We start from the raw sequence: 21,538 nt of genomic DNA, 5'->3' as shown, positions 1-21,538 counted from the left end.
ATATATATATATATATATATATATATCTACATAGCTCAACATCTAAATTGCATGTTACAAAATGGCCTAGCTAAAAACTTCAATTATTACAATTTAATAAAATGATTTCATAAATATGGCTAACAAGTGCTTTTATACTCAAAGTTTGATAACCGAATATACAGTTCGATTTGGAACGGTATTGCAGATCTCTTAGAATATTTTCTGAGTTTGGTTTAGATATATTAAAGAACAGATAAGTTTGTAATACTATAAACATATTTTCCGACAGACTCTCTTTAAGAGCTATGTGATAAAGTGGTTCGGTTTTGATAAGCTCCTAAATGCGCCAAGTTTGTAGAACATGTATTGAAAAACAAAAGAGCTTAGCATACAGAACATATAATATCTATATGATATAGTTGTCAGATTCAGCCAATTCCGATAAATGTGGCGCCTGCCGAGACACTAGTACAGAAACAGCTAGATGGGCAGACGGACACGGCTATATTCACTCTGCTGTAATCTTTGGGAAGATATGTTACATTGTATTGTTGTCAAAGTAAAATCTACAACTAATTGAGGCGTAGCTTGTCTAAAAACCGGCCACACAGCCTATTTTGCGATAGTCCGAATTGATGGAAATGCTGTCGTTATTTTGGGCAATGCCACAAATAACTGAGCCACGATTTCGATAGCGTTCGCACTGATGTCCTTTGGCCTGGAGGCTGTCGACATGTGCTTGGAGCATGCCGTATTCGTACTGTATCACATTGGGCTGCATCTGATGATGGAATCTGTTGGCATCGATGGCTTTTTTGATGTTCGCCTGCTGCCAAAGCATACGAACCAGCAGCGGGACAAGAGCCGATATGATTTTAGTGCCACCAGCCGCGCCCACCACCAGCCGTACTTGACCGGTGGAGCGCTCCGTAACAATGACTGGACACATTGAGGACATGGGCCTGGCACCGCCAGCTATCATATTCCTGCCATCCACATAGGGCAGATCGAAATAGTTCTTCAGATGTTTCACGGAGAAGTCGGACATGGCATTATTGAACAGTACGCCAGTGCGTTTACCCATGCGTCCACTGCCAAAACTGCAAGCAATTGATGAGCATGATATCGGCCAGAAATTCAAGAGCTTCGCACTTACTAAAAGTTTAAGGAACTGGTCACTGAAACCGCATCATTATTGTGCAGCACCGAAATATGCGATGTGCCATGCTCATTACGCGATTGTATATCCGACAATGCTCCATAGTGCTCTGAGCTGTTGTACGTTTTAGTATCATCAATCAGTTTGGCGATGCTGGCGGCAAACGTTGGACTTGTCAGCTTGGCCAGTAACTGTGTGCAAAAGGAGTATGACAATAGCAAAGAGTTAATAAAATGACAAAAATAGATATATGGATATAAACACAATACAATTTTAAACAAAAGCAGAATCCATTTTGCCCTTCAAATTGGCCTAAGACAGGAATGCATAGATGCTTGCTGGGAATCCGAGAAGCTTTGCATCTGCCTCTGAAAAAGGCACGTTTCTTGAGCCGGCCGAGGCCGAGTTAGCATATATTTTATAAATGACAACAATTTGATGACACACATATTTTGCATAAAAACTTTAAAAGGTCATGAAAACAACCGAGACAGATAGATAATATTCTGTGTAAGAGAAAGAGAAATGGGAGTGTACGCTTATGTGTGTGAGAGAAAAAGATGGTTAACCTCTTCATTTGCTCCATCCTCCAGTTGCCAACGCTGAACAAAACCAAATTTCAAAGCCTCAACTATGCGATGGATTTCCAAGGGACCCAAATCTCGTGCTGCTGCGAAGTCCGCTCGATATGTATGCAGTATGTTCATTATAAGGCCAAGGATGTGTCCACTGCCTGGCGGTGGCGTCAAATGCATATCATACTCATCTAACGGTACAACTATAGAATCCTTAAGTTCAGCCTGTGCGTTCGTCAAATCGGCTATGGTTATGCCGCTGCCAATATCTCGCATATCACAGTGAAGCTTTCTCAGCAGCGATCCTTTGTAGAAGCTGCGCGGCCCTTTTAAGGCAATATGTTCATAAGTGTCGCACAGCTGCTTGGGCGGCTGTATATAAGTGCCAATTGGCCAGAAGTCACCCGTCATGGGATCGACAAACATTTGGCGCAGTAGTCCATCATTTTTGATCATATATCCATTCAGTATGAGCGCATCGTATTGATGTTTATAAAGCTGATATCCGGCGAGGCACAGCGAGATCGTCGGTATAACCAAATCCTTCCAGGGCAGTTTGCCGTAACGCTCATGGGCCAACGCATAGCCCAGCAGCTCGGTGGGCACAGCGATTGACCAGGCGGACTTCTGCAACTGTTGTTCGCTCTCAAAGACTGTAAAATTCTCGGGCGCGAGAGAGCGTGGTGCAATCTCCCGGCTGAGTATAGTGTATGCCCGTCGCTCGTTGTGCATATAAATGTTCATGATCATGCCGCCACCCAGTCCCATGCTCTGCATCCCAGTGAAGCCATTGCAGATCAGTGCGGTCAGCGCAGCATCTACCGCACTGCCTCCACGAGCCAGTGTTTCCCTATGAGAAGAGTACAGAAATACTTGCTTACTAATGGAATTTATTAGCGCATACCTGGCTATGAGACTGCAAGGCGTGTTGTCCGTGCATATGCCTGTCTGCTTGAATTGGTGCAGCGGCGAACTGGAGGGCGGCAATGGCTCCTCGGGATTTGGCGGAGCTCTCGGTGCATTCTGTTTGCCTAGAAAATCCATTGTTTAGTTTTACCAAATACCCTTCATACGGCTTACACCTACCACGCTTTGCCGCAGGACTATGCAAGTATATGGCAATTAGCACACAAATCAGTGCAAAAATAGACGAGTACCAACTACAAATCCATTGCAAATGCATAACTGTTTGATCTAATATTCATATTGTCTTTTTTCAATTCGCCTTTGCATGCCTCTCGCAAAATGTAAACAAACTTTTGCAGCAATCGATAAGCTGGCATATCGATATATGCCACAAGCATGTGCGATACTGCGAAGGATACTATCGATGCTATTGCCGATATTTTTTTAAATTCAAAAATCAAAAGATTTTTAGCAAATATTTACAATTATGTAAATGTTGATGTATTCATTTATTTTTTTAAATATTTTTTGCTTGTGCCAAAAAATATAGAAAATGTCCTTCAGCCACTGGACTAAATTATTCCTATACGATATTTGTTAATTATTTAAACGACAAACAAACACAATTTGTTAATTCTTAAACATTTATGTATAATTTTCAAAGTAGCCGAGAAGCTGTTAACATATGCAGCTTGTCAGCAATGTGTTAATATGGATACATATATGTTTTAAGTGGGTATGCTTATTTTTCTTTATAGTATGTTGAACTTTAATATGCTCTTTGGCCTGGGTTGCAACCCTAAAAGTAACAGAAAAATCCTGCTTGCTGACCCCGTGACCCGTTCGGGCAAAGCATCTACATATATATGTAATTGAAGTCGTGACGATGTTAAATGCTGTCTGTTTGTGGCAAATTTAATAAATAAAAGTTATGGCACCTTTGTAATTGGATTTTCTTTGGTCACCAACACTGTTGATTCCCATACAACTATTGTAATTGATTTGTGCATCCGCTTTGCAGCACTGCAAATCTGCAAATATGCACATGTATGTGTGTGCACACATACAAACAATCAGCATGAACATGAATGAAAATTTAAAAGCCATAAATCTTGCACTTTTATATCACACTACGCAGCGTGGCAATCAAATTAACTGAACAGAACAGAACAGAACTGAGAAACAGGAAGACGCGGTCCGGTTCGTTGATCGTTGGGCACATCTGGGATCGGAATGGATGAATGGATATCTGCGTGTGTGCATGTGTCATGTGTGTGTGTGTGTGTGTGTGTGTGTGAAAATCGGAATTGGATGGCATCTCGTCTGCCTGCAACATGGCTAACTAATTCCAGCACGCGTCTCAAACTACTCGCATGTTGTATGACGAAATGTACACGCCAAATGCCTCTATCATGGCACCTGTCAGACGTCAGCGGCGGCTTAACAGCTTAAATGACTCAACCAACGATGCCGATGCCGATGCCGAGCTGTTCAGTTGTGCATGACGAGGGGGGTATTTGGTATGAGGGAGGCAGGCGGGTATCGGCTGCTGCTGCTCCAGATTGTCAGCCGCGTCAACACCTTGGCAGCGACAACAACTCAACTCAACATAATTTGCCTCAAGTATTTGTATGTGATGCAGTATTTATTTTTAATAACACTCTAAAACAAAATGTCGTACGAGTATGTTTCTTAAAAAAATTGCAATACGAAGGGAACAGACTTCTATGCGATTTTCATAGGTGTGCTCAACGAATTTCTTAAAGGTATTTTTCGGCCAATTATTTTTTTTTTTTTTTATTATTTTAATTGCCTACACGATCAGCGAGAGTCAATTTTGAATATCTTTTCTCCTGTCACTTAAATACAGAACGCCTTGCTATGCGATTCTCATGAATATATTTGCTGCTTTCAATTGTGGCTGAAGTGTTCTATTAACCAAGTGTTTCATCTACCGCAGAAACTCTTTATCTAGAGCTATCTTGTTTGTGTTTTTTGGTGTTTTGTGTTGCACAGTGTTATCATCAGCGTTGACAATGTTGTTGCTGATGTGCGGACGGCAGGTGCAAACAGGCGCATTGCTAGAATTGCCTTTTAATTGTCTCTGGTTGCTTTGATGTTTGCTGAGCCCGTGGCATAAAAAAGTTGATGCAGTTAATCTGGCCAGGCTTAGCGGGCGCTTTTCAGCCGACTGTCATCGATTGGATCTCGATGCAGGCACGCTCAGCGCACGGCACACGACACTCACAAAAGTGTTTCCAAAAAAAAAAAAAAAAAAAAATTGAGTGAAGAGAAGTGCAAGCCATGTATGCGTGCTCTAAGTGGAGTGGGCACGGACTGGGATCGGGGTGGGGTTGTTGCTGTTGCCGTGGCAAGTGAAAACATTTTGTTTTTCGCGTAGATCCCGATCCCAATGGCAACGGCTGCCGCTGACATGTTGTTAAGTTTTATTTTTAAGGGACGGGCCCACCATTCCACAACAAATGCGACGCATTTGCTGCTGTTGTTGTTGTTGTTGTTCTCTCGTATTTATAGACCTGGCCCTGAGGCCGTTTTCACAGTTGGCTTCATTCAGTGCGCCCGCGGCTCACGTCCCTGATCTTTTGCATGTGCTGACGCCCCTTCGTTTGTTTCCATTTAATGTGCCAGCTCTTAGTTGGAATAGATGTCTGCAGCATACTTGCCATCCACTTGTACAACATATTTTAATTTAATTGCGTTTAATTTGAAACTAACAGACACTTCGCCCCGCATACATATAGCCATTGTCTGGGCATTGATGTTTTGCTGATTTGTAAAGTTCAACAGTTCTAGAAAAACATTTCACAATGTTTTGCTTGTCCCTCAAGCTTCGCTGGCGGCATTCACTTCTTCGGAGCATAGTACAACTATTAAACTGTACGATTCTCTACTTTAGAAAAGATTTACTAAATCTGTACATTATTAATGTTTATTACAGATCTTAAGCTTCCAATACTTGAGTGTTTTACTATGTATTCAGTCCTCGGTCTTGTTTGCCTTTGCATCCATGTATAATGAATTGTTGGAAATATCCTTAGTTAATAAGACTTTTCTAAAAACATTTGCTTATTCAAATTTAGTTACAAACCCTATTTTAAATCGTTTCTGGAAGTATTTTTGCAATAAGATTTTGGGCTGACTTGTTTTGACCGTCAAAATTCATGCCAAAGAGAATTTTCCTCTGGAAGGCATATAAAAAATGTACTGTACTATCTTAAATTTATACAATATTTTAATTGTACATTTTTTAAACATAATCTTAGCCTTGTTTCATTTTGGAAGGCCATTTGGCTCATGGTTTCAGTTCATAAGGATTGCATCAAATTTTCTGCATATTGTTCTCTCATGTCATATCATATCTGAATCTTAGTCAGTTCAATAATTTTTTTGATATTTTTTTAAAGAATATTATCAAGTTTTCAGACGAATCTTTACATAAATCGTAGTTCTCCTCATCTAGTTACCATTGGATTTGTGGCCAAGATTTCTTTAGGGCTTTCTGTTAGTCTGGCTGTGGAATTCAGTAGTTTTTGTCAGCTCGTAAGTGAAACAGCCCCGGGAAACAAAAAAAAAAGCGAAAAGTTTATTCAAAATTTCTTTAAATATTAAATATATATATTCTTTGACTATTTGTTTGGACGATCTGAGCCGTAGCAAATAATGCTTCGGCTTAGATCGGGATTGCGCTTGCTGGAGGCATCGGTGCGTAATCATATAACCAGGACATATGGGCTTGCATCGGCGATGCCCATCGTTGAGGCGGTAAATGATGATGTGGATGTGGTTTACTGCAAGGACGAGGATGCACGGAGGGACAAGCCGGTGAAGCCCGCGAAAGCTGCGAAGGCTGCGTCGAATGGCGACAAACAGGGCGGTAAGCCACCTGCCAAGCAGCCCAACAAACCGAATGGTGGCAAGGAGGTGGCCGCCAAAAAGGGCGCAGCGGAAAAGGCAAAGCCGAAGCCCAAGCCGAAGGAGGAACGCATGAAAACCTTTGAAATATATCGCTGGAAGCCCGGCGATGAGCCCAAAATGCAGAAATACAAGCTGGACTTGAACAAGTGCGGCGCCATGGTACTGGATGCCCTGATCAAGATCAAAAACGAAATGGACGCAACGCTCACGTTTCGCCGTTCCTGCCGTGAGGGCATCTGCGGCTCCTGTGCCATGAACATCGATGGCATCAACACGCTGGCCTGCATCCAGGCCATTGACACGAATGTGGGCAGGCCGTGCAAGATCTATCCGCTGCCGCATCTGTATGTGAAGCGTGATCTGGTGCCGGATATGTCGCAGTTTTACGATCAGTATCGCTCCATCGAGCCCTGGCTGCAGCGCAAGGACTTGAACAGGGAAATGGGCAAGGCGCAGTACCTGCAATCGTTGGAAGATCGCAATCGTCTGGACGGGCTGTACGAGTGCATATTGTGCGCCTGCTGCCAGACCGCGTGCCCATCGTACTGGTGGAATAGCGAAAAGTATTTGGGTCCGGCTGTGCTGATGCAAGCATATCGCTGGGTAATCGATTCCCGCGACGAGGCCACCGAGCATCGTCTGTGCCAGCTGATGGATCCGTGGAAGCTCTATCGCTGTCACACCATACTCAACTGCACCAATACGTGCCCCAAGAACTTGAATCCGGCCATGGCCATTATGCAGTTGAAACAATTGCTGGCTGGCATGAAGAACAAACCAAAACCAAAGCTCCAGACCGATCTATTGTTCCAGAATCAAATGTAGTGCTTGCAAAATTTTTAATATTGATATCCTTTTTATTATTTTGATATTCACTCTTCGAATATCTTTTCGCACACGCACTAACGCAATGGGGGATGCGTCTTTAATTGGACATATAACGCCTCAGGGACTTGTTGCGACTAATCACATTCGTATGCAACACACTTCATACAAAACCCAAATATGACACGCCCAACTGATCTGTATACAAATGATACTCAACTCTTTAACAATCATATCCTCACCATATATGAATATGTATAACAACAACAAAATGTACAATAACTATGCATATTTGACAAATAGCAAGAGCTCTTCGCAGATCGAAAGGGTTCATTGGCTAAACGTGATCAAAAAGTTGTACTGTTTAATTTCATAATGTACATGATGATAAAACTGAATAATAATAAAAGTAATAACAATAACGATTTTAATTAATAATTGCCCTTTCTACTGAAAATATTGCACACTGCAAACATTTTCATATCGAATTTTCGGGCTAAATTAAGCACTTTTCAAAATTGGGCCGTAACAAATATTGTTAGCAGGCCAATTTCTTCAAAGACCATCAAATCATGTACATTTCCTAGTATTTTCTGTATAATAATCAGTTATATAATTGAGAATACCCTTTTTTTTTATTAATATTTTAAAAACAGCCAAAAATGGCTTCTACCAAAAAAGGTGAGGAAAATATATAATTCCTTGCTTAAGGTCTGCTTGATAAAATTTTCTGTGGAACCAACGTCTTTTTTTCGCTTGGCTTGGTTTAACTAAAAAATCGTTTCAGAAAGGCCTCGACGGAGGCATTGATTTATTTTCTAAAGCATTTTTGGCTAAATGTCCCATTAAGGGCACTTGAAGAATAATAAAATGATCTATATTATATGTGAACCAAAAGCTGGGTTCGAGCATTGAACATCGTGTTCACGAACTAAACCTAATGACACACAATTTGATTTGAGCCGTAAACGAAGCTCCCAGGACTTGCAGACCCTTAAATAATACTAAGGAATGCTTTGAACAATAACAGGAAAACATATTGAATTTTAGCTTAAAAGCGACTTCCCAGAAATGTTCACTATTCTGAACAAAAAGCATTTCCAAATATTAAATTTCTAAGTAATTCTATAGAATATAAGGGAAATTATTTGGAAAAGCTAGCGTATTGCGTGCCACGCAGAAATGCTCGGAACAGGATATTTGTTAAGCTCAAAAGCCCAATGAATGAAGGCGAATGAGCTGTTCAGTTGAAATGACTCATTCAGCTAATATTTTATTTTATTTTTCTTAAATTATACTCTCGCTCCGCAGATTCTATTTACGCAGCAGCAATAATTAAGCGATACACACACGCAAATATATATATAAAATATTGAATATATACGCTCAATAATTTTCCACAAATGCGCTCAATAAGTGTTTTCAATCAAATAGATTCATTCATTGCGAAGCTTCGTTAGATGTTTCATGAATCTATGTGAGTATGTACTAAAGTTGATTTATTTGTGAATCATTTCATGGGTTGATCTTGAATTCGTGTTGCGGAACTTGAATGTTCGCGTCACAGTTGACCAAGTTTGTTGCTGCAGCTTGCTAAAAGCTTTCATTCGCCCTCTCGCTCCCTCGCTCCCTCTCTTTCTCTCTCTCTCTCTCTCTCTCTCTCTATCTCTATCTCACAGATGAGATGCTCTCTCCCTCTCATGAGCAAAATAACTACATTTCTAAAAAATACTTGCACAACAAATATTTGCATATGCCAAAGTGGGTGGCTCTCATGTGCATGTGGGCGATTGTATATATATATAAATATATATTTGTGCACATATATCTGCCCACATAGATATATGACTAGGGCCCCGTAAGCGTCACCACGTGCAGCGGCATACCGACAAAATCAAATCTGAGCGGCAACACGACGGCGAAAAAGCTCAACGTGTTCTACGTCACCGACTCGGGCCGGAGGTGGCCCGAACGGAAGCTTTTGGACGCCTACAAAAACCAACCCCAAAGCGAAAGCCGCTTTGCAAATCAGTCGCAAAAAGTACGTCGCCAGAACGCAAAAAAATAAGCGAGAACTGGGCGCTGCAAACCAAAAAGAATTCAACAAAATATATCAAAAAAATCGAAGAAAACAATTTGAAATAAAAACAATAACAAATTAATTGAGAGATCTCTCAAATTAAGTCTTTAAACCAAACAGCAGCTGCATACATATATTTTTATATATATACATTTATATATATTAAATATATATATATATAAAATTCTAGACGTGTTTTTTGTAAAGGTGCGTTCAACTAAATTTGGGAAACTTTATATCCCCATTTTATTTATTTTTTTCAAGTGTGTGCCCAAAATTTCAACTGAGATTTGTTGCCATTCAAAACAAGTGCAAGACACTTCTCTTTTTTTTTTTTTTGTTTTGGCACAGCGTCTATTCTAGCTGTTGCTGCTGTTGTTGTCGTTATTGTTGTGTTTACTGTAGTTAACAATTATCATCTATTATTTTGCATTTACTCAACACCTGAACACAAACAAACAGGAAGGTAGCCACAGTAACGCGAAGCGGGAGCAACAAACGAGTCGTCGTGACCAGGAGCAACAGCAGGAACAGGAGCAGGAGCAGGAGCAGGAGCAGAAGCAGGCAGCGCGACGAGGCAGCTAATAAGGAAGCCAGCACACACCCACACACATACAACACCTACACACAACACCCACCCCGCACACACACACACAGAAATTGATTAAGATGTCATGGAGATATGCGGTAAGTGGCCCAAAATGAACTTCAAAGCAGCACCGAGCGCATTCGCTCCTGGCTTAGTTTATTTTAGTTTAGTTTACTTTGGTCCTATCCAGTTTTGTCCTGTGCTCTGGTCACACTTTTGGGCAACTGTCAGCTGGAGCAGCTGATGTTTAGCAGCTGGCTATGTTGTTGATGCTGTTTTCATCATGGCGCTGCTGACCTTGAGCGCATCTCCGTGTGGCTGACCCAATTTGTGGCTGCATTAGATTACAAAGGCAAAGGCCAAGCCCACTTTTCCACGTTCACCTGTGTGTGTATGTGTAGGTGTGTGTGTGTGCCATTTTGCAGCTGCCAGCAGCCACCTTGCAGCACAGAGCCTTGGCACACACACACACAACAAGCAATTCAACGTGCTCCGCAACCCTTAACCCATTCATGCACACAAGGCCTCCTAAATGCAAATGCTCTATGGCGAAAGCAAAGTTCAAGTGCCTTTTGTATAATGCTTGATGTACACACCCACACACACACCCACACCCACACACACACCCACACACACCCACTCACACTTTTGTATGTATTTCCACAACAATAACCATAATTTGCTGTCGTGAGCAGTTTAGCAAACATTTCCGCTGCATTGGCGCGTAATTTAAAACGCACAAAAGCTCGCTATTTATTCTAAACTTCACTTTATGGTTTATCATCATGTAGGAATTGTATTTATTAAGTTTATCGTGCACAAATGCAATCATATGCGTTGTGGCGCCCAACGTGAGGCGTGCGCATCCCGTTGCAACGTGCTTCATTCGCAGTACTCCACTCTATAAACAACTTGCTTAATAGTTTAATGTTCACATATATAATACACGAGTGAAAAAATTTCAAGTTAACCCTGTCCAAGCAAAGTTAGTTGAGCAAATCTTAAGATAAAAAAATGTATACAAAGTTAGGTCCAGTTAGAACAGAGAAATTAAATTGGCTGTTTTAATCAGACCAGTAGTTAACGATTAGTTAAGTTGACCAATTTACGTATAAATAACCCACCATGCATATCTTGGAAGATTCGTCCTTCAACGGACAACCGTATCCCAATTTAATTAATTTAGCCTACCCTTAAGCTGCTTAAATTGGGAGCACTCCAGTTTCTAAAGACTCTTCAAAGTGAAGAGTCATTTATTAAAAATCAGCCGATATTGTCAAATGAAGCAAACTGAAGCTGGGAATTCAAATTTCATTTACGGTATTCAATTGGGCGCACTCAGCAATTCTATTTATTTATTTTTAACTTAATTTTCCAAATATACATTATCCTTATTGAATGTAATGTAACACTTATCAGCTTTGCTTTTGATCTATATTCGTGTGTGCAATCACTTAGACCTGGGCTCATTCTCCTGCTTTTTGTGGCGCCCAATGTGGGGCACGTTGCAATTACTTGCCGTTTTGGCACTTATCGGGGCCACGACATAAGCGTCAGCTGCATTACAAGTATCGCATTCGTCGACTGACCCGCAAACGGATATATGTAATAGGCTTTTGAAGGGTGGATGGGTGTCGTGGGGGGGTGGGGCTAAGCCTAAGCAGATTACTCATACGTCGCGTGGGCCAATTAACTTAATTATCAACGAAAATTTTACAGTAAAATGCCCCAAAGCGGTAACACCCGCTGCTCTGACCATGTGGCGGGCCTTCAAGGCTAATCTGCCTCGCCAAGCACACACAAACACACCCACACACACAGAGAGTGAGAGAGAGAGAGAGAGAGAGAGAGAGAGAGAGAGAGAGACAGAGATAGACGCACACTCGAACACAGCGTGAATCAAATGTTTGGCATTTTGGCGTCGACTTGGAGTCGCATCTATTGAACTTGAAAAATAAAGCAGCTGAATGCAAAATTAATTAAATTGAGGGCGCTGGCATAGAATTTGCGTTTTGGGCTGGTTGCTGGGCCTAATGTGGGGCGCAGCCACTGAAGCGAATAAAGCGCCCCCCACCCTATCCCCCTCAGGGGCGTGCATTTAATTGGGCAGCCATTCGCTGCTTCCGTGTAATGTGCATTTAAAAAAGAGGGGGACAAATGTGGAAAAAATAAAAAAAGAAAATGAAAAAAATTAAATATAAAGCCCAATCGCTTAGCTGAAATGTCAATGTCATTCGGTTGGCTGTCAATGTTGTTGTCGTGTTGTTGTTGCTGTTTTCCATTGTTGTTGTTGGGTTGGCGCTGAGCGCGCTAATTGAACGATCGATAGAGCGTTGTACATCTCCCCGTTGTGGCTAGATGTACTGTGTATGTTCTATATATGAGTATACGCCTATATATGGCCTATATATAGATGGCGCACACTTAACAATTATGTGGGCGCACATTGTGGGCGTGTAGCATCGCCAGCGGTCGTCGATTGGCAGCTGTTGCGCCTCATTGAGCAAAAGCGAAAGGCAAAATGCCGAGCGGCCACTTTAAAGCGAATTGTTGTCGCTATTGTTGTTGCCCATGCCATTGTCTAAGAAATAATGAAAAAAGAAAAAAATAAATAAAAATAAAAAGAAAAACAATTATCACCAAAAATGTAATGAGTTAGTTAGACATGAACTGAACAGTCAGCTTTAAAAGGTAACTTGTATTCATTCAAGTTGCTATACGTATTTTCCCATGGTGCTTACATGATACACACATTGTATTTTGAAAGTACGCATACTACTTCAAGTACTCAAATGCTTAGAACACATATAAGCAATGATGGCACGTTTATATATTGTATGTGTATGTCCCTTAAGTATACTGGCAAGTACTCATATCCTACTCACATTGCATATCAAAAGTACTTGTAGTACTCTCAACACTCAAATGCTGGAATATTCAAAGTATTCATAGTACTTTTAGCACACAAATGCTCAAAACACAGAAAATGTATAAAAAATATTATTAGTAAATTTCGTATTTTCTTGGTACTTGTATGACACTCATAGTACTCTAAGCACTCAAACGATGAAACATTCAAAGAAGTCATGGTAGTCTTAGTATATAAAGGATACAGAAGAAATATTTAAGCCTATACGAGTCTATTATTAATATACTCTTTATTTCCGTAGTACTTATATACTACTCACATACTACTCACTATACATCCCAAGTACACGCAGTACTCTAAGTATACACATGCTAAAGACACATACAAAAGTTATCATTAATATGCATTTATACATATATATAATTATTATACCATATGTATATTTATAATTAGTATACTTTCTATTTCCGTAATACTCATAAGCTATTCATATTAAATATCCATAGTACTCATAGTACTCATAGTACTCAAACGCATATTGAATATGTAAATACTTATCTTTTTCGTCCAATTCCCATTTATATGGTACCCGATATAGTAGTCTGTGCTATAAACTGAAATATCGCTTACACTAACTAACTTTTTGTTATTAAGCCAGTGTCGACTTTTACATTCACGAGAGTATCACGTGCTCATCGCTAGCTCAGCCATTCAATACTTCGAAAACAGTATCAAACCACATTTCGAGCCCCATTTTTGGCGCCCTATCAGCCTTGAGCAATGCATTTAATGCATAAATTGTTAACAAACACAGCAACAAGCAACACGAGAGAAAAAAAAAACAACATGTATAGCAATAAATAGACGATTTGATGAGCTGTCCCACACCTCGAACCCACAACACAACAAATGTGCCGCACACCTTAAATGGCAAATTAAAAACTACTGCGCATTTAATTTGCGCAATTTTCATTAAGCAGTTTTTCTGTTTTTCCGCCTTTGTTTTTGTTTTTCCCGTTTTCTCTTCGCTTGAGTCATTGAGTAAACGAGACAAAAAAATTTAGCTGCCAACTTGTTTGCGTATCCCTTAACACGTGAAGCCCGCGCTGAGGCGCATTAACAAACTCTGCGCCAAGTCGCAAGATCTTTAATAATTGTACATGCTATTTATTTAATTTTGTTTATTTATTACCATTGCCATTACTTATCGTCTTTTTGGCGGGCTGTTAAATCAATAAATTTGTCTGCAAGCTTGCATGTCATTGCATTCGGATTGTTCTTTTCTCTTCTTGTTCCTAGACGCTGCACTATGGGCCAGACTGACACTAGCTGGCACAAAAAATATGTATTTACTTTGATCGTGCTGTATAACATATTTGAGCCCAGGCGTCAGCTCAATAAAACTGTAACTTATGTTTAGGTTATTATTTTTTGGCCAACAAATGTTCAATTTGGCCCACTGTGCTGGTGCGTTGAGCTGCAGAATACGTATACGTACCGTTGGACATATGGATATGCATGCATATCTCTAGCTGACCCATTCCTGTGCCCCTCCGTCGAATTCAACCTACCCATTATTTCCCATTCATATTTAGTTTTTAGGCCAGCGTAATTCCCACATACTTAAGTCTTTCAATCATAGTTTTCAGCATGCCTGTCGATTTTTCGCACTTATTGGGCAGCTAAAATTCAATTTTGAGTATTTTTCATTTGCATTTTTGTGTGAAATAAGGCCGACAGTAAATAAAATGAACAACAAATAGAAATGTATACATTTCTTTATATGTGTAAAATAGTTTTTAAATTTATGGAAAATTTATTGCCTACCAACAAAATACGAAATACACGTTCTCTATAAAATGTAATCAAATTTCCAAAACTTATCCTGAGTGTGTCATATGCGAATAACATTTGAATACAATAATATAGTTAGATTTAATATAAAATAAATTTGCCAAAACTATAAATTCGTATAGAAAAAAATTCTAAAGCAGGGGCCTGTCCTTTAGCAGTAAGGGTTGATGATCTCAGCGATGTTAGCCATTTAGTTTGTCATTCGCCCCAAAAGGCTATCATTAGATGGCACTGATAAGGCAAGTGTCTAGTGGCAGGTCGCAACAAGGGTGTGTGGCACGTATACGCCACGTTGACAGCATTTGGTTTGCCTCCATCGTGCGAGCGTTGCAACAGTTTTCAGCTGCAGCTGCAGCTAGCCGTTTGGTCAAACGCTTGACCTGGCCTGAGCTGAGCTGACACAGTTTTGTTATTTGGCAGGAAGTGCTCGGGGTCGAACGATGTCAGACATGGGTTAAACACATAACCACATAACCACGAAATGGAGACGAGCCGACTAACTAATAGATCAAACAATGTGGCCATGCACGTGTGTGCCTGTTGTATCTGTATCTGCGGCGGCAATCAAGTAGCTGGCTTTATAAAGGTGTCTATGCGGGCCAGTCCGTTGGCACTGTGGCTATTAAAAGCGACAAAAACGAGCGACACCTTGCATAGACACGGGGCGAAGTGCCAATAAAAATGCACAAAATAACATACTCAACGATATTCTAAATATACGTGACTCGATTCGGCGGCGAAATGCTGATGATTAAGTTCCATTTAACATTTAATCACAGACTAAGTCCAGCTAAATTGCCTCGACATGCGGGTGGCACCCAATGCTGATCATTCGCCGTGCCTCAGCATGACGCATCGTCGACAATATGAGTCCACTAAACGCTTCTCGAACAGTGTTGTCAAGTGCTTCTAAAAAAGTAGCGTAATTCTGTGTTAACAACAGCTAAAAATTGCAAAATTAGCTTGCTGACCACGAATGGGCCAAAAAAAACTGTAAAAAAGCTAATTTACTCAACAATCATACGTCTGATAAAATAGCTAGCTGCTTTAGCTATAAAATGGCTAAATGGGCAACACACAAGCACATTTCGTGGATTTTTGAAAATATTTCCAACCGTTCGAGGAATGTGTCGAAAATGTTATTCGCTGAGCAGTTTTCATTTAGCAGCGATTTTCGCAGCGTTTTGTGCATGTGCTGTGTATTTTTAGACACACGCACACATATATATACACACACATATGCACACATATATGTGCGGTTAGAGTGAGCATCTTGTTGTTTGTTTGTGTTTTGCGGAACAAGGTCAAGGCGTCGACAGTGACCAAAAAAAAAAAAAGCCAAAATCAACGACGCCAACGCCTTTTTGTGCACCTGAAGGCGAAATGCTTCGGTTCTGTCTCATCTTCATATCCCAGCGCCCCCTCCTTGAGAGCTGTCAGCCACCTGCAATTTGGCCTCAAAGAAAATTTCTATATTATATCATATGTTTGTATTGAATTGATCTAAATATAGCTATTACTAGACTTCTACGTAGGCCCGTTGCCTAGGCAGTTCTTTGGAACAGCGTATGATGTGACATATATGAAATTCAATTTCAGTGACATATTTTCTATTTTTGATCAAGCTATAATGTCACTAAATCTAAAAAATATATATTTGACATTTTAAATAATATCGTTCTCATTTGGAATTATGTGTAATCTATTTCTTGTACTTATAATTGACATATTTAGCAACACAGTATAGTTGCCTTATCCTATTACAATGTCTCTACAGATCATATAGAAGTCTCAATCCCACACATATTATTTTAAATATGATTAATATTGACTTTCAAGCAATTTAGTTTTAAGTTTTCATTTGCCTTAAAAGTTTAAATCACATATACACAAATTATAAAATCTTATTTGAAAACTTCTTTGTCTTTAGAAAATCGTTGTGAGTTAAAAAAAATATTTAGAAATCAGCATTTTTCGAGAACACTTCTATTCACTTGTCATTTCCGGCAGTTTATGCTGTCCAGAGTCATAAGTCTGTACATAGTTTTTAAGGTATTTAAGCTTTTCCTGTTGTCTACACTCTATGTGTCCTTATCTTTCCTTTGTTGTTTTGCAACACTATTTTGATTATTTTGTACTCTGATCTTGAACACTTTTTACAGCTACTCACCGACAGATACAGCAGCAGCATTGGCGATAGATATAGTCCGCACTATTATCAGGTTTGTCTGAGTTCCTAAGCGCAATGCATGCGACCAGTGCTGTGTAATTTCATTCCTAATGTGTGCTCAAACAACGTGTAATACAGCACTGCTACAACTAACTTGATGCTCGAATGGCCAAATGTTTAAGCTTATTAATAGGCATTTGCTGCTTGCAACAAAAAACTACTAATCCCAAAAAAAAAAAATAAAATAAAAAAAAGACTACTTGGCCTTGGCGAAATCTAACTTAAGTTAAATGTTCCACAGATTCAAAGTTGTTGTTCGCATAAATCTTGTGGCTAAACGAATCAAATGTTAATGTTGTGTATAAATATGCTTCAGAGATATGCAAATGTATAGCTAAGCATATAGATATGTTTGTTTGTGTGTGTGTGTGTCTAGATAAATTGTCGTGCTGTGTCAATTTGTGTATATGTGCGTGTATTTGTATGTGTGTGCATGTGCCAGAGATCAGTCACAATGGATCAAAATCGAATAGAAAAAGTGAAAGAACTTTTGCTCTCTGATTTTGCTTTTGGCTTCTGTGCTGCGGTCTCAGGGTCGAATGCCGCGGCAAAAAGTAAAAGTTTCTATATATTTCTTCTTAAACAATAACAACAAACATTGCGCCCCTGCTCTGCCCTCCTCCTGCCAGCCAGTCCGTCAGCCCGCCAGCCAAGCCCATCTCCCATCCGCCCTCCCAGCTCTGCTCTTGTCGGCGCCGCGCTGTCGCTGATTTTATTTGAATATGTTATGACAAAGCAGAGACAGCCGATAAGCGAAACTAAAATGCGAACTAAAAAAATTAAAAAAAAAAGAAAAATATAGATGAAAGAAAATACAAAAAGAAAATGTTTCACTTTCCCCATTGACTTTGGCGACTGTCCCTGACAATTGACAAACGAGCAGGCGAGACAAGGACGCGAAAAGGCGCGACCTTCGCCTTTGCCATCAAATTTGCTGGCCGAGCTTTTGCCAACAAACCCGCTCAGTACTCTAGATGCCCATAAATAATTTCCACTTGCCAAAATCTACACAAATTTACATTTCCGTAGCGCGCTATTCGAGCACAAAACAACCCGATTTCGGCATATTGACCCAAATGATGTCGGCTCGAGTCAAGCGACAAACATTCTTTCATATATATGCGCACATTCTATTATCAATAATACAATTGTTAATGCTTAAAGTAGTATAAATATGCATGCTATGCATGCTAATTAATGTAATTTAATTTTTACTAGAATTGTTCTGTAGCAAACGCAGTTCTATAAGACCACCACGAACTGCAATATAATGCTGGGTATATAATATTAAATATGGTGTTGAGTTCTATTAATGCGTCGCTTGCTTATCGATCTCCATGTTATATGTCCCCCCTTTGATATCTGACTTAAATATACCTTAAAATGCTTAAAATTTGAAATGTTTTCTCTAATTTATTTTGTATCCCCCTTTTTTTATTTATAGAATTTAAAATATTTACTTAGGCTAGTAAATATCTCGATGCTCAAGTCAAGACTTAAGCTTATTTAATTTGTTATAAATAAGGCATGGTTCAGGGTATAGAGGTGTATACAATACATAGACAAATTTCAATTCCGGCGGTTCGGTTAAAAACCGGGCTATTGAAGACTTTCCGTAAACATACTCGAGTCTAGAAAGTCTTTTGGACTTCAGCCATATTTATGTATTTGATTAATAACTAACATCTTGCGCAAGTTCCGCAGATAGAAGACAGAGTCCTTTATCTAAAAGTTTTGTGCCACACATAAACTTCTTAAGCCCAGTAAAAGGAACTCTCGCAATTTACTAACCAACCTTGCCAAGCATAATTTGCGAATTTGCGCATGACAAATACTTGCAACAATTTCCAAATATGATTTTGAACAAAATGAGTTAATTGAATTGTTTATTAACTATTTGCTTGCAGTCGCCCAGCCGTCTGGAAACCTCCGAACAGACCACAGGACGCCAGCTGCAGCGAGTACTGCATTATTCGATGGCCCCGTGCCGGACATTGCCCGGCCTGAGGCGTGCCGAGTGCGCCATACACGATGTTGACTGTGATGAGGTCTATCCGGGCATTTATATTGGCGATGCGTGAGTCCTTGTGCACTCCATGAACTCCATTCCGTGCTAATACTCAATATGATTCTTCTGCCTTTTGCAGCGCGGCGGCCAAAAACAAAACCTATTTGCGAATGATGGGCATTACGCATGTGCTGAATGCCGCGGAGGGCTGTCGCTACGGTCAGGTGGACACGGGACACAGTTACTATCGTGATATGCCCAGCATTAGGTGAGTGTGGAGTTGTTAAGGCGTCGAGTTCATGATCAAAATGCGGGGGCTGCTCATGCACATTACTTATCGATTTATTTGCTCAATATCGATTCTGGCATTTTGGTTTATCGCGAAAACGCAAACAAAATTGTAATCCTAAAAAAAAAAACGCCAAAAATTTCTTTTTCTTTTTATTTCATCCACCGTACACTATCGTTTGTATATATGTATACACATGATCACACAAATACACCCACACACACCACCTCACACCCCCCACACACCCCCACACCCCCACCCACACACACATCCCCACCCACACATTTGACCAATCGCATTGTCATCATGTCTCACTGTGGGCCATTTTGTTGTGCTACTCGCAACATATTTGTATCTATGTGTGTGTATGTGTCTAGACGCCAACATAAGGATTGCATTTTTAGATATATGGGCTTCCCCATGGTCGATGCCCCAACGCAAGATATATCCCGTTACTTCTATGTGGCAGCCAAATTCATAGACAGCGCCATCAGCAGCGGCGGTGAGTACAAAATTCGATATCATAAAGCTTTCTTCAATTAAATGCAATTCAAATTCTTTCTAGGCAAAATTCTGGTGCACTGCTTGGTGGGCATGTCTCGGTCGGCCACTTGTGTGCTGGCCTATCTGATGATCTGCCGCAAAATGTCCGCCGTAGACGCGATACGGACGGTGCGCATGCGCCGTGAAATACGACCAAATGATGGCTTTCTGCAGCAGCTGGCCGATCTCGATATGGAGCTGAAGCGCAAGAACCTTTATCCCTACTAAGGCAATACCAAAACCCAACACAACCAAAGATATATATATCTACATATATATATATATACAACACACACACAACACACACACATACACATATATATCTATAGATGTATAGGATAAGGATAGAAAGAATGCTGACAATGGGCTAAAGAAAAAAAACACACAGAATTGTTGTATTGCTAAGAGTTATAAAAACACACACACACATGGGCAACGTTTATGCGCTGTGCTTAAATCATGATATGAATTCTGAGTAAGTATAGAAATCAGTATAAATATGTATTTCATGTTTAAGCAATCAGTATAAAGAAATCACTATACAGTTGTATTTCATGTTTAAACAAGTTTCAATTTTATGATATGGCTGCAGCGTATAAGCGTGTGTCAAAACAGCTACACACACACACACAACAAGTACACAAATGCAACGTTTACACGCGCTACCCTAATCATGATATAAATTTTGAAGATTCATAAAAAAGATATATTTTGATGGGTATATATAAGAGTTTGACACAATTCCAAAAGGGGCGCATATGGGTGTTACGTATATATATTACACACATGCACACACACACACATATATACAGACAAAGCGTTGTTCTAAACTATTTATAAACATAAAAAGCTAACGACTTAATGGTAACTTGGTCTTCTGATATAAAAAGCTGTTCAAATCAATTGTCTAATCGTGACATCTCGTTATATGCATACATATACAAATATATTCGGTCGTACTTCCATTTACTGGGTATCAGCACACCCCTCCCACATACATAGCTACCTAGGCATGGATCGACGATCTACAGCACAGCGTGAAACAATAATTGCAAGGATCGAGCTGACATCTGAACACCAAGGCATATATATGCATATACACATATACATATATATATATATAGATATGTATAGATGTGCATGCAAAACTAAATATATACTTACCTATACCATATACACATATATTGATATACATGTATTCCTATGATATTTTTTGTATGCAACTCTTTGTTATTTTACGGTTCATGTCCTACCTGCATATATAGCCCACATACAAGCATATACTCTTAAGCGTATATGCACTTAGGCATATAAGAAAAGCTGAAAAAACCTAAACAAAATGAAACAACACAAAATGGAACAATGTATAGAACACAAGATGCGTATAAAATGAAAAAAAAAATAAAAAATAAAAAAAACTGATAAAAAATCTGTTTAATGTATAATTAGTATATACAACATGCGTTATACACACCCTATATAAAAATGATATATACACACAAACTAATATGTTTGTACATATATGCGTATATTCAACTATTGTACAATGAAATAGCAAAGCTAACAAAAAAGAACAACAACAAGAAGAAGGAAATCCAACAAAAAAATGTATAAAAAAAACAACCAAATTCATATTTTCTAGAACATGTATGAGCAGAAATAAAAACGAAATAATAAAAGCGAAGAAAGCGAA

General features: G+C 39.6%; 3 protein-coding genes across 6 annotated transcripts; 2 read left to right on the top strand and 1 right to left on the bottom strand.

Annotated features, from left to right (window-relative positions):
• Nucleotides 1-143: 143 nt before the first annotated feature.
• On the bottom strand, nucleotides 144-2,957 carry LOC115768063 (glutathione hydrolase 1 proenzyme). Its single transcript, XM_030712506.1, has 5 exons — nucleotides 2,803-2,957; nucleotides 2,621-2,747; nucleotides 1,711-2,566; nucleotides 1,139-1,332; nucleotides 144-1,082 (listed from the first exon to the last, which is right to left on the bottom strand). The coding sequence occupies exons 1-5, from the start codon at nucleotides 2,897-2,899 to the stop codon at nucleotides 575-577; spliced, it is 1,782 nt and encodes a 593-aa protein (XP_030568366.1). The 5' UTR covers nucleotides 2,900-2,957; the 3' UTR covers nucleotides 144-574.
• A 3,242-nt stretch (nucleotides 2,958-6,199) lies between these two features.
• LOC115768061 (succinate dehydrogenase [ubiquinone] iron-sulfur subunit) lies at nucleotides 6,200-7,797 on the top strand. Its single transcript, XM_030712503.1, has one exon. It carries the CDS (start codon nucleotides 6,304-6,306, stop codon nucleotides 7,381-7,383), a length of 1,080 nt encoding a protein of 359 aa, XP_030568363.1. The 5' UTR covers nucleotides 6,200-6,303; the 3' UTR covers nucleotides 7,384-7,797.
• A 1,636-nt stretch (nucleotides 7,798-9,433) lies between these two features.
• On the top strand, nucleotides 9,434-20,994 carry LOC115768050 (dual specificity protein phosphatase 3). 4 transcript variants are annotated; one of them, XM_030712486.1, is made up of 7 exons: nucleotides 9,434-9,670; nucleotides 9,926-10,150; nucleotides 16,938-16,997; nucleotides 18,913-19,082; nucleotides 19,153-19,281; nucleotides 19,707-19,804; nucleotides 19,868-20,994. In XM_030712486.1, exons 2-7 carry the CDS (start codon nucleotides 10,133-10,135, stop codon nucleotides 20,071-20,073), a joined length of 681 nt encoding a protein of 226 aa, XP_030568346.1. In that variant the 5' UTR covers nucleotides 9,434-9,670; nucleotides 9,926-10,132; the 3' UTR covers nucleotides 20,074-20,994. The 4 variants fall into 4 exon arrangements, with proteins under 4 accessions (XP_030568346.1, XP_030568345.1, XP_030568348.1 ...); XM_030712485.1 differs by having other exon boundaries at nucleotides 19,680-19,804; XM_030712488.1 differs by lacking the exon at nucleotides 16,938-16,997.
• The last annotated feature ends 544 nt before the right edge of the window (nucleotides 20,995-21,538 follow it).

The sequence above is a fragment of the Drosophila novamexicana genome, unplaced genomic scaffold (assembly GCF_003285875.2).
Source record: "Drosophila novamexicana strain 15010-1031.04,08,12 unplaced genomic scaffold, DnovRS2.1 tig00001583-arrow-arrow-pilon, whole genome shotgun sequence".
NCBI classification, from domain to species: domain Eukaryota; kingdom Metazoa; phylum Arthropoda; class Insecta; order Diptera; family Drosophilidae; genus Drosophila; species Drosophila novamexicana.
Note: the sequence above shows the minus strand (reverse complement) of the source record. Positions and strands in the feature narration are given on the sequence as shown.

Bases quoted from the DNA above. Each gene is read 5' to 3' on its own strand.
- LOC115768061 (XM_030712503.1), top strand. From the start codon at position 6,304: ATGCTTCGGCTTAGATCGGGATTGCGCTTGCTGGAGGCATCGGTGCGT.
- LOC115768063 (XM_030712506.1), bottom strand. From the start codon at position 2,899: ATGCATTTGCAATGGATTTGTAGTTGGTACTCGTCTATTTTTGCACTG. The intron at 2,748-2,802 runs GTAGGTGTAAGC...TGGATTTTCTAG, and splicing joins TAGTCCTGCGGCAAAGCGTG to GCAAACAGAATGCACCGAGA. The intron at 1,333-1,710 runs GTTAACCATCTT...TTTTGCACACAG, and splicing joins AGGATGGAGCAAATGAAGAG to TTACTGGCCAAGCTGACAAG.
- LOC115768050 (XM_030712485.1), top strand. The intron at 16,998-18,912 runs GTTTGTCTGAGT...ATTTGCTTGCAG, and splicing joins ATAGTCCGCACTATTATCAG to TCGCCCAGCCGTCTGGAAAC. The intron at 19,805-19,867 runs GTGAGTACAAAA...AATTCTTTCTAG, and splicing joins CAGCGCCATCAGCAGCGGCG to GCAAAATTCTGGTGCACTGC.